This window comes from Pteropus alecto, unplaced genomic scaffold (assembly GCF_000325575.1).
Source record: "Pteropus alecto unplaced genomic scaffold, ASM32557v1 scaffold40, whole genome shotgun sequence".
In the NCBI taxonomy this organism is placed as follows: domain Eukaryota; kingdom Metazoa; phylum Chordata; class Mammalia; order Chiroptera; family Pteropodidae; genus Pteropus; species Pteropus alecto.
In genome coordinates this window covers 2175200-2187794 of record NW_006431919.1, presented here as the reverse complement: position 1 = coordinate 2187794, position 12595 = coordinate 2175200, and the positions used below count along the sequence as shown (strand labels likewise).

The 12595-nt window shown below is 50.6% G+C and overlaps 1 protein-coding gene across 3 annotated transcripts in view; it reads right to left on the bottom strand.

Annotated features, from left to right (window-relative positions):
- Positions 1-164: 164 nt before the first annotated feature.
- Positions 165-12595, bottom strand: part of NDST1 (N-deacetylase and N-sulfotransferase 1) — a 53194-nt gene continuing 40763 nt past the window's right edge. For all 3 annotated transcript variants that reach the window (XM_025043012.1, XM_025043011.1, XM_006906405.3), the window contains 9 exons: positions 11959-12087; positions 11010-11192; positions 10058-10154; positions 8739-8862; positions 6689-6863; positions 4630-4800; positions 3859-3968; positions 2065-2167; positions 165-1265 (listed from right to left, as the gene is read on the bottom strand). In XM_025043012.1, coding sequence (XP_024898780.1) covers positions 1146-1265; positions 2065-2167; positions 3859-3968; positions 4630-4800; positions 6689-6863; positions 8739-8862; positions 10058-10154; positions 11010-11192; positions 11959-12087 — 1212 coding nt within the window. In that variant the 3' untranslated portion in view covers positions 165-1145. The remainder of the gene's footprint in view (positions 1266-2064; positions 2168-3858; positions 3969-4629; positions 4801-6688; positions 6864-8738; positions 8863-10057; positions 10155-11009; positions 11193-11958; positions 12088-12595) is intronic.

Here is a 12595-nt window from a genome sequence, read left to right as displayed (position 1 = left end):
TCATATATATTAATGGGGATGAATGAAGCTAGATTTAAACCTACTCTCTGTGACTCCTGAATGCATACATTCAAATGATATATATATATGTATATATATATATAACACAGTGCAACCCCAGGACCCAGGGTATAAACTCTGGCACCAAGAAAAAAACCAAAATATTAAAATACTTTAGCTTTTTAGTATTGGGGAGGTTAACGGGGTCTCTAGGAGCCCTCGGCCACAGGTTGCTGGGGCAAAGCCGTAGATGGCAGTGTCACCAGCTCTGCCCAGTGTCTGCCAGGGGCCAAGGCTGGGTGGGCATGGGGACAACGTATATACACTGGAACATGTATACTGGCAGACTTCTGAACCGCCTCAGTCTTTACCACAGGAAATACCACACATGTCATATCCCGGGGTGAAAACACGGGGTGAGATTGAGGCCCGGGTCTCTGGGTCCAAATGGCATGGCAGTGCCCCAGGGCCCTGGAGGAGGCCTTGAGGACTGGGTGGACACCGTAGGAACCAGCGATTCTTTCCCCAGAAAGGGAAGGTGAGATGTGAAGGTGTTAACTAGAATGCATGTGGAAGCTCAGAGTCCTCTCGAGGTGCGACCCTCATATCCAGCCTAGTGACCGACTCTGGGTACCCAGCTGACCCCTCTGAAGGGCCTGGCTCAAAACAGTCAGGGCAATGTCCAGTCTCTCCCCCTGGTTTGGCAAAAGGCCCAGCTGGGCTCCTCGCTTGCTGTCTGGAGCACAGGGAGAATACGGCAGCTAATACTGAGGAGATACCCTGCTGGGGCAGGGAATGCTGGGGTGAAGGAGAGGGCGTGGTTGGTAGAACACAGTGAGGGACAGAAAGAGTCTCATGGACTCCCTCCTACCAAGAAGTGGCCTCCCCATGAAAGGCTGTGAATGGAATGGACCTCTGGTGGCTACGGAGGTCCTAGAGGCCACAGACCCAGCATTGGATGCTCTGAGGCGCTTGTGGACCTGCCTGGGCTCTTCTCCTGGCCCTACCCGGGCCTCGGCAGAGTATTGCTCATAAGTGCTTGGCCAGCCCGGGCCCAGCTTCCCATTCTGCAGGTCAGTCTGGCTCAGCGTGTGGCGGGGCATCCCCGCTGTCACGAACATTCAGTCTGGCTGTGGTGGCCACGGCTACCTGGTGTTCTGGAGGTCCTCCCGCAGCCAGGTGGGCAGTGTCTGGCCCATCTTGTACAGCAGCTTGGAAAGCTCGATGTTGTGGTCCCGGTAATAGTCCTTCAGGAAGGCACGGGACTGTAACGGGAAGGAAAGCTCAGACCTCGGTGATGTGCTGACTCAAGAGTGACCCCTCCTCTTTAAAACCACCATTCTGTTGGCGCCATCCCATATTCCCATACGCCTATTATCTATGCACAGTCTTCTTCATAATGGTAGCCTCCAAAAGAAAACTTCTTTATAGCAGGAGTACCCAATATAGCACACAAGGTCAAAATTCTCGTGATAGAGAGAAAAGAGAGAGAATTAATCAAAACCAGAGGTGAATGGGAAAAGGCAAAATGACAAGAGTCACAGTGCGCAGCCTTTGCTCTATACCCTTTGTCCATTCTCTCCTACAAGAACGCCTCACCCTTCCATGGCATAGGTCTAAACGTACCGCCCCTTCCAGACCCAACTCCAGAGGCCTCTCCCCTCCTTTGAGAAATCTCTTTCCTCCCAGCTTCAAGTGGCATCTCCTTATTCTGAATTCCCATGGCACTTGTGTGCACCTCTCCTACTTTACGGAGCACTTCCTGCCTTGTATTCTACTGATTGGTTTGTGTGACTTGTTTCCCTCCTAGACTAGGAGCTCTTTGAAGGCAAAGAACATGTCTGACCCATCCTCAAAGCCCCACAGCATTCAGCCCTCAGCAGAAGGTAGTAAATACTCTTGGACTAAGTCAGTTCTGACCCACCATATCCCAGCCCGCATTTCCTCCTCTTCAAAACACCATCCAAAAAGTATCAAGGTCATTGACATGCTGAGTATAAGGTAAAGGGGAGAGAAAGCTCCCTCCTGTATCCAGCTGCCGCAGGCAGTGTCCCCACCACTTACATCCAAGTCCATCTCTGGGTATTTCCGGCCTTTGCTTTTGCCCAGACACTTGGTTTTTCCTCCTTCAAGCAGTTGGCACCAAAATCCTTTCTTTGGATCAAACCTGTGGAGGTGGGGAAAGCCTGTGGATGGGAGCTGGCCCAGCCCACCTCCATCCCACTGTAAGGCAATGTTCGTAGACCCCAGGAATGGCAGAGCCTAGGAAACTATAGAATCCAGTCCCCTGTGCACACTCAAACTCACAGATTGTGCGGGGCTGATATTTGCATCTCTCGGCCCACGTTTTGTCCCTGGGCTCCACTAAACCCGCCTGCCCCTTCTTTGCAGCAGAGGGCAGCTCACATGCTCTGAGCCTCCTCTTCTCCTGGCTGGCAGCCCAAGTTTCTGCAGCAACCCTAAAGCAACCCTCACGGTTTCAGGAAACCTCTTCCAAGCATTCTCCAGCTCCAGGGTGAGCAATATTTTTTTTTACCCAAGAACCCAATAGGGGGCAATAGTTTAGTAAAGTTCTTTTGTTTTTTAATAAATTGTATTTTTATCAAGAAATGCAATGTCTGCCCTTGCACTTAAAGCATGTCCATCATTGGAAAGTTTTGGTTTTTGGAGTAAATTTCAGAAATGACAGAGCAAGACTGATTTCGTGAGCCTTCAAGGGCATTTTCGGGCAATGAGATCTGAGGGTGTCACAGGCAGAGAAGGGATGTTGGCATCAGAATTCAGCCCCAGATCAGGAACCATTAGGAGATTCTTGGGCATGAGGACAGCAAAAACACAAAATTCACATTTGGCAGGTGAGGGAAATAGGGGTTTCTGACTGGGCCACTGGGAAGGCATAGATGACGATGACGATTCCAGCAGCTACCTTTATTAAGCATCAGTACATGCCAGGCATTGAGCTAAAAGCTCCACATGTACGCTTTCATTCAACACCGTGACTCTTGGGAGACAGGAATTATTACCTTTATCCTCAACTTACAGATGAGGAAAACGAGACTTGAAGGAGCTGAGATATTTGTCTAAGTTAATACAGCTAAAGAAGTCATGGCTCTGGGCTCCTAACCCAGGCATTTCTGATGCCACAGCCCACACCCTCAGCTGCTGCTCCTTTCTGTCTCAAAGTGAAGGACTGACTTCCCTTTCCCACCTTCAACTTCCAAGATAGTGAAAAGGGAACATTCTTGCTGCAAGACTTTCCCAAGAAGGTAACCGAGGAAGGTGGCTTTATTCTTCCTCCTCTTGAGACCCCCTCATCCAGCTGAGTGTGTCACCTGTCTGTGACACAGCACTGGGAGATAGCCTTTACCCAGCCCTGAGCCCCTGCAACACAGGCTGGAACCTACTCTTCTGGGACGGCATTCTCAGTGCACTAGCACTGGGTCCCAAGGGAGTGGGACCATTAGCATCGACAATATTTGTAGTTTCCTTTTTCTGAGATTATATTTAAGTTATAATCTAATGCTAAGAAATCCTTGTGTAAGTTGGGGCTGCTCATTATTGGACTAAAACACTCTGAAAGTGTTCAGCTCAGAATGGAAAGAACATTCCGGGGGTGGAACTGACCAGAGTAGAACAGATTCACCTCCCTTTTTCTTGAGTTGATACCTTTACAAATATGACTCAAGTCATATTAATATTATCTTTTCTGCTAAACTGCCATCAGGGACATGCATACTTTATCAGACCAGCTGACGCTAATAAACCTGTGTCTCTCCCATAACCATTCAAGCTTTTGGCTTTCTGGCCCAGGTGCCTGCTCAGGAAACCCCTCTGGTGAAAGGCCAAGGCCACACTCACGCCAGAGTTTTGTGGTAGTCAATGGTGTTGGTCACCCCAAGGAACTTTTGCACTGTGTCCATCACTTTGGCAGGTTCTGTTCGTAGCAGTTTGCCATCCAAGACCAGAATCTATAAAAAAAGAAAAGGGAGAAGGGTGATCTGAACCTATTTTCACTCCAGTGGCCCCCAAGTTCTGGTTCAGGAGCCATGGTTACAAACTGGAATCTGCTTCCTCCTCCTCCACATTCGAATGGCAGGTGTCCCCAAACCTCAGTCCTCTGCAGTCTAACGCCCTGCTCTCTGCCAGCTTCCTCTGACTGACGTCATCCTTTTCCAGAGTTTAAGCTATCATCAAACCCTGCCTACTTCTCCTATCTCTACAATATCCCTCTCTGGCCTCTCCCCAAGCTTCCGGCCCACATGTCACTCCACCGCCTAAATCCTCCAAGTCTTCCTAAAACTCCTTGTGTGATCTGGCCCCGCCTACCTCTCCAATCAGGCTCTCGCTCCACCACTACCGACAATCTCCCCTCCCAGAGACCGACCCCAGAGTTTTCTGGGTCCCCTTAGGGATACAGGGCCTGTTGTGATGGAATAAGGGCTTGGGGAATTCTCATACATCAGCACTGGGATAAACAAGATCAAAACCTTTGAAGAACCCAAAGGTCTAACTGGCCATTGATGGCATTCACAGCCCTAAGACTGGTGAAAGAGATTTTGAGACTCTGCTAACTACAGCAAGCCAGTAGTACTGTGATTGCCCTCCCAAGGGTCAAGGACAGGCAGCTACCTGGTTGGCGTGAAAGGCGCTGAGCCAGCGCTCTATGTGGGTGGCGTACCAGCCTGGGACCAGGCAGCGGTTCTGGAGGGCACGCAGCTTCAAGGAGGCATCGGACCCAGCTGTGATCACCTCGTGGAAAGTGTACTTCAAGGCCACTGGGTCATCGTGGGCTCGCTGGTGCTGTGGGCAGGGGGAGAGGGTTAGCATGTCAGTCAGCAGTGGAACAGCAGCCATGAGGTGGCCAGAAGACCCTGGGCTGGAATCAGGAATCCTGGGTCCAAACTCCTGGCTCTGTCTCACATCATTGTCCAATCTCAGGGAAGTTGCTGACCCCTCTGAGCCCAGTGTCCTCATCTTTGCAAGACGTGAGTTGGACTAGATCAGAGTTTCCAAATGCTGGTCACCTGTACACCCTTTCTGTGATTTCTGCAATACCCGCAATCCTCCTGCATGAGTCAGTGTCGGCACACTGTTCTTTATGTTGACCCATCTTTCTTATTCGCAGAAAATTATTGCAAAATAAAACTACCATCTTCATAAATGGAAAACCAGAACAGCTGTCACATATAGAAGGTAGCTGTTCATAAATATAATCAAAATAAAGCAATATTCTCACACGCCAGATACAAACGTCTCCTACAGGCCCTGAACCCAAAACTTGTACCCTCTCTGTTAAAAAGAGCTTAGCGGTGTTAGAAAGGACTTCAATGCCATTTGCGCCAAATTAAGAATTTCTCCTTGATAGAAATCAGGAGGCATAGACTGAACGTTTGTCCCCTCCTTCGAATTCATATGTTGAAGCCCTAACCCTCGAAATGATATTCGAGATGGGGTCTTTGCGAGGTAATGGGGTCATGAGGGTGGGCCCTTGTGATGGGATCAGCATCTTTGTGAGAAGAGACACCAGAGAGCACACTCCGTCTCTCCCTCTCTGCGGTGTGAGGACACAGTGAGGAGGCTGGAAGAGCGCTCTCACCAGGAACCACATGGGTCGTACCTTGACCTTGAACTTCTACCATCCAGAGCTGTGAGAAACATCTGTTGTTTAAGTCACCCAGTCTATGATATTCGTTATGGCAGCCTGAGCAGACTAAGACAGGATTGGGAAAGAATTGGAAAGGAGAAAACACCAGTTTGAAACACCTGAAACAATGCCCCAGGCTGTGGACATCTGCAGAATTCCCACGGTCCGGAGATCAGGAACCTGCCGACCAGGGGTAAGGCTCATCAGCCCCCACACGCCCACGAAGGCTCACCTACGGCTCAGGGAGGGGAAAGGTTTGGGGACTAGAGAGCAAAGAGGGTCTGTACCCTGTCCCATGCCAGCACCGTGGACACAATGAGGCCCCGAGAGGCACCTGGGTGAATAGGCTCAGAGAGGGTCAGGGAGCAGCCAAAAGTGGCCTGGGGAGGCCTTCTTGGACAGGCTTGTAGACACCCTCGCATGTGGCAGGCAAAGGAGGGAACCCCCGAAGAGGCCTGAGCATAAGCTTTCCTGTAAGCCCAGAGGAATGGTGCTCAGAAGAAATTAAGTCAGGTCATCAAAATTAAAGAAAGCTCTAGTTCTTACATAATCAAGTAAGGACTAGGAGTCGTGCTCTCTCTGGCATGGATGCAGTCCAGGTAACTTCCTTATCTGATCAGGCATTTGCATCCTCCACTAAGAATGGCGGGTCTTGTGTCTTGCCCTTCTCTGAATGCCTACTGCCTGCCACCCCACCCAGTGCTGCAGTTAGTATCAGGCCAGGTCACTGTTCACCAAATCTAGGCTTTGTCAAAGTGAAACTAGCCTCCACCGCTTATTGGTGTCAGAAAGAGGCTGGACCCCAGACAAAGCTAGGAGGGTGGGCAAGTAGCTGTTGGCTGGGATTAACCATGGATTTCTGCCTGTCTCCTCCATTGGGCTAAAAGGGCTGTGGAGCTGGATCTCTATTCTTACCCACCACCACATCCCGGGGGCTGGCACATAATAGGTGGTTAGCAGATATTTTTTAAATGAATGAGTGAGTAGCTGAATGGCAAACAGAGCCCCATATCCCCACCCAGGGCCCTGCCCAGCCCAGCTCACCTGGTACCAGGAATAGGCCCGGTCTGCAGGGTTGATGAGGATGGTCAGGACCTTGGCCTTGGGCAACAGGGAGGCTGCCCGCCGGGGCGCCACTTCTGAGTCAAAGTAGTTGGCGCTTTTCTCAAAGTAGAAGTCGGAGGTGGTGTTGGAGGGGATGGGGAAGAACTCCATGTACCTGCAGGAAGCCCAGAGAGGGGGCTCACAGGCAAGACTCATGAAGAAGGGCTTGACGGATGCAGCACAAGAGGGCAAGGATTGCTGGGGGTAGAACTTCCAAGAGCAAGCAAGGTAGATTGTTTGTTCCCAGCCAAACAAGGACTCGTTTCTGGCAGCGATTCTAGAAAAATGGCTTCTTGGCAGTCTCCCTTTTCGGAATTCATCCCTTTTCAGGGAGAACACATGGGGTCAGGAGGAGCTGAAGACTTATGAGTTGCAGGGCATGGGAAGGGGGTTGTGTCTTTCCATCCTAAAAGGATGTTCCAGGAGTGAAACCGACCGGGCCCTAACTCTCACTGCCTCCAGGGGGCGATCTGGGACTCCGAGCGGCCTGACAGCTTTCCAGCGGGTCCTCCCATATCTGACTGCCAGTGACCAGCCACCCCAGTCCTTTGGGACCACCTCTAGGTTGAAGACTCCTCAGAAAACACTCCAGACACCCCCAGAGGCACCTACTTATACAAAATAGAGGTATAACTTCGGGGGTCCGTGAGAACAAAAGCCCACGTGGCCCACCCTAGTTAAAGCTTAGAATCCCGACTCTATCCTGTGAGACAGGGGTTCTCCAGGATGGCCCCAAGGATCCCTTTATCAGTGCTACGTGGGGGCTTGTGAGATTCCTGCAGCCACCCTACACCCACCTACAAAATCAAAATCTTGGGGATGGGGCTGAGGAATTGCTCTCTCTCTCTCTTTCTCCCTCTCATCTTTCTGAATTTTCTTTATAAAATGCATCTGTCTGTACATAATCCATTGTAATACCTAAATCAAGAAAGCTCTGAAAACAGAAGCTTTTTCCTTAAGTTTGTTGCAAAGTCACTTGGCAACGAAACCTGACTTATTAATCTTACTTAGTGTAAATATGCACATACTTTGCTGCAGACATATTGATGTATTTGCTAATGGGGTGCTGCCCCAGACCCTGCTGAAGGGTGTTGCTAAATATGTGATGTCACAGCACATTATCTCTCTGCGATCTGAAAAATGCTGACTTCCCATGATACGTCTGCTACAATGGGTTTTAAATAAGAGGTTATGAACATATTAGAGCTACAGACAGAAAGACGGGGAGGGAGGAAGGTGAGTAGTTGGACATCAGACAGAGAGCAATAGACAGACGAAAGAGAGAGGAAAAAAAATACACACAGAAAAATGCCAAAAAACAGAAGTATCTCCGTAATTTCTCCACCCAGGTAAACCACTGACATAAGGATAATAAACAAGAGTAATTAATACATATATAAGGTTAGAAAAGACAAATAGTAGAGAAAGATGCAAATTGAAAAATCTGAGCGTAAAACCATCCCCACTCAGCCCCCACACCCTGAGGTAACCTCTGGTGACAGGTTCTGGTGGGAGCTACATTGTCAACCACCTCTCCAGATGACTCCCTGAAGGCCAGCAAGACACCTCTGAAGGGCCCATGAGGATGCCTCCTGTCCCATGGTCAGCCAAACACAGTGAGAAGGGCCAACTCTTGGGTCAGAACACTTGGATTTTAGCCCCCGCTCTGTCCCCAGCTCTTGGGACCTCAGGTGAGTCCCTGCCCTCCTCTGGGACTCAGAATGTTTCTGTGCAAGCAAGGGAGAGGCTGGACTCTGACTTCCAGCAGCCTCTGACCCCAGGCAATAATACAAGGGTTCAAAGTGTCCCATCTGTGACAAGGCTCCAGAACCATGACACCAGGGTCATCGTGCTTTGTCCCTGTTTACAGGAACTTTAGCTGAGTGTGAACAAGCACCAGCTGCTTCCTGCTGTGGCCGCAGCTGGCCTCCTTTTGGGCAGGCTCCATGATGGGCTTCCTGTCCCGCTGTGGACAGAAAGGCTCACTCACCAGTCGATGCCTTTGTGATAGTTGTGGCCGTTAAAAAACTGGATCTCCTCAAAGGTCTCTGAGCTGGGGTAGTTGCTGCTGAGGTCCGGGTGCATGCCCAGGAACAGGTAGAGGGCCGTGGTGCCTGCGGTGACAGAAAGCGGCTCAGACCAGGGCCCAGCTCCCAACACCAAGATGGAGTCTGAAATCCTGGGTGCTAGTCCTAGGTCTCCATTTCTCACTGCGAGATCCTTAAGGCCTTTCCCTTCTCTGGGGCTTAGTTTCCACATCTACACCATAAAGGAACTATAGTAAACTCAGGGTGGCAAATACATGGCATGGACGTGAGCACCCCAACTCCTGTACCCACGGCAGACATTACTCATCCATTGTAGCATTCTTCAACACTAAACAAGGACTTGGCCTCAGAATCCTTCTCACCGCTGTACTCCAGCTGCCACACCCATCTGATTACTGTCTCCTTAGAACTCTAGAACCAGATAAGTTTCTGCTGCGCCCTTCCAGCTCTGGGCCTCTGTCTGCTCTGACACTCGGGAGGAGCTCAGAGAAAAGGGAGCTCCAGACCCTCATCTGTTGATGTGAAATTCTTGAAAGCCTGAGAAATCCGCCTCTTTTGAGTGCTCATCCCTCTCCTAGTTGACAGCACAGGACCTACGCCCTCCTCTTTCAGAGAGTTCATGCCTTCCTTGCGTGTGAGTCTGCAGTTAATACGCTACAATGAGAGGTCTGGCGGAGAAGGAGACTATGGAGTTTGGTGATTCAGAATGTAAGTTTTGCTGTCACAGTGACCAGGGTTCGGGACCTGGATCTGCCATTTCCTAACTAAATATGTTAAAGAAAGTCATTTACCTTCTCTAAGCCTCATTTTTTTCCCTGTAAAATGGGAGTACTCATTCACGCCTCACAGAGTGTGCACGGCAAACACTTAGCAACCGTGTCGCCGCTTCCTTCTGCAGCTCTGGCAGACATGACTAACTGGTCGCAGTTCTCTTTGCACTGAATCGTTTTGCCTGGCACTGTTCAGACTTGCAGAGCGGCTGACCTGGACTTCACTCCCTAAACTCAGAGACCCCTAGGAGGGCACAGGGAGAGCTCCCTCCGGCTCTGGTTCAGGACAGATCAAAGAACTCCATGCCCACCCTCCACTTAGTTCCCACCTCCACACTGAGAGGCAATTCATGTCCGCCCCGAATTTACTCCTACTTCCTGGAAAGAGGAGCAGATTATTAGGGAGTGGGACCAGGGCAAAGCGGTCCCCAGAATTCTGTGGCTGAGATAGTAGGTGGTAGGGAAGGCTGGTCAGGAGTGGAGAGACCTGCCTGTTTTCTGGGGGCCAATGATGAGGAGCTTCGGGAAGCGGTCACACGTCTTCTCCTTGGACCAGATGTCTTTGTGGCGTTTGTCCTCGCAGGGGTCCTAAAACAAAATTGGAAAGGATGTTAGGGGGGCCGGAGAACCCAGTGGATGGACTCCCATTGCACATGGAAACGTGGCTCTTACCGCCCTGGAAGGCTTTACTACATGTGCCCTTGTCACATCCCCACCTCGGGACACTGGGCTGCTTGGGTACTATCTGGTCTCTGTCACAGCTACTCAACTCTGCTGTTGTAGCTTGAAAGCAGGCACAGGCCGTACATACAAGATTGAGCATGGCTTGGTTTCAATAAAACTTTATAAAAACAGACTATAGGCTACACAGGCACAGGCCGTACATACAAGATTGAGCATGGCTGGATTTCAATAAAACTTTATTTATAAAAACAGACTATAGGCCATGAGCCATGGTTTGTTGACCTCTGGTTTGAACTATGAGACTTGCCATCAATTCTACCTTCTGCTTCCAGTTTCTGACAGTTCCGGCAGTAAACTTTCCTAAGAAATGTCCCCCAAAACCCTGCCATCAGCCTCCTTTCCCATGGTTCAAGGCCCACTGGCATGAGAAGGGCATAAAGACTCTCTAAGAGTCACCAGGCCAGCTGCTTTCTACACTTCATCTACACCTTGTTCACTTACGGTTTGTACCGAGGTTTTTCTCAGAGGCTGTGTATGAGAGTGAATGCCCATAGGTCAGTGTGGGAGGTGTGTACACATGTGCACACAAGAACAAGTGTGCCCACACGGGTGAGCAAGTGTGCACCTGAGTTTCCACTTGAGAGAGACTCTGAGGCTGTGAGTGCTGAGCCCTGGAGCCCATGGTTGGAGCATGTGCCTGTGAGTCAGAGGCATTCCATCCCTGCAACAAGGCCCCTAGGCCCCCACCTCCTCACCCACCTGCCAGAGTGGATCTTTCTCCTCAGAGAAAATCTGGAAGTACTTCTGGGCCAGCTGCACAGGGGGCAGTGTCTGCAGCCGGAGGCTGGTCCAGGAATGCAGGAAGCGCACCAGGTGCTTGAAGGTGTACAGGCCTAGGCGGTCATTCCCGTAGTTGGACAGGTGTGTCATGAAGATACTGATCTGCTCCAGGGGAGGGAGGCGGGAGGCAGGGGCTGGTTAGCCTCCGAGCCACCTTCACCCCACTTCTGACCCTTGGGTCTTGCTTCAGCTCGCCGGGCCACTCAGTGACCAGTCCTAGGTTCACCAGGGCCACCGAAAAACTCGCTGTGACTTTGGGCTGGGCACAGCCAGGTGGGTGCAGGTCTGAGTGATCACCAACTATAACAGCTTTGAAGTGGGAAGCAGACCTACTGCAGTTATTTGGGTGCTCTGTTGTATGTTTTTGCGGGGGAGGTGGGTGCATGGAAGATGAGGAGTACTCGGTTATCCCATAAAGCTAAATAACACCACAACCTGCTATCTGTTTTATATCATCAAGATATGATTAAAACAGGAATGTCTCCATTTTACAGATAAGGAAAGTTGCAGAAAGCTCAGATGAATAGTTTAAATATACATAGTTAAGTATGTTAATAGTTTACTATGTCTATTAATATATATTCATACACACACAAAGACTGGAAAGAGAACATGGACAAAAAAATGCTAACACTATTGTATTGAAGTTCGAGATAATGGAAAGGAAAAAAAGACAGCTCAGTCACTCCACCCAGGGTCATGCAGCAGAGCAGGAACAGAGCCAGGGCTGGAGCGTAGGTCTCCCGATTCCCGGCCCTCATACGTGCTCTTACCCATTCGCTCCCAGGCCCAGGGAGGACTGCCTCGTGACACGCAGGCCGTCTGGCTGCCCCTCCTCCCCCCCAGGTGAGGGCTGTGGAGCACTCACAGGATTGAGGAGTACGGTGAGGAAGAGCTCGCCCCCATTGATGATCTTGTCCAGCTCGCTGGAGCCACCAGGGTACTCGTTATAGAAGATGGTGTGCGTGAAGAGGCCGCAGGTCTGCCGCGGGAGGACCTGGGGGTGGGGGAGAGAGGAGCCGTGGCGTCTCCAGGCATGGCTGGTGCTGAAAAGACCCTCACAATGGCCTGGTGTCTTATCGGGAAGGCAGCCTCCTGTGTGACCCCATGGGTGTCTTCTCCCTCAAAGACTTTCTACAGCCTGAGACGTTCCCCCAGGCAGGCCCACCGGCCCTGGCTATTTTACAAAACTTCACTGCTATTCTCTGTACGAGGTAAGCAGACCCAAAAGTAGCAGAGGTGGGTGAGTGAGAATGTTTCTGGAGACTCGGGCTCTGTGCCCAGCGAGGGTCCTGACCGTCTCTAGAGCAGCTCCCTCAGCCACACTCTGCAACTCCTCTTGCAGCATGAGACCCTGCCTGGTGGCACTCTTGGTCACGCACTGGTTTAACTGCTAATTATCTGTCTCCCCCCAGGGGCTTCCAGAGAGCAGAGAACTTGCCTGCCTTGTCACCACCTCATTCTGGAGTTAATACGAGTGCCTGGTACTGAGAAATTTGGTGAGT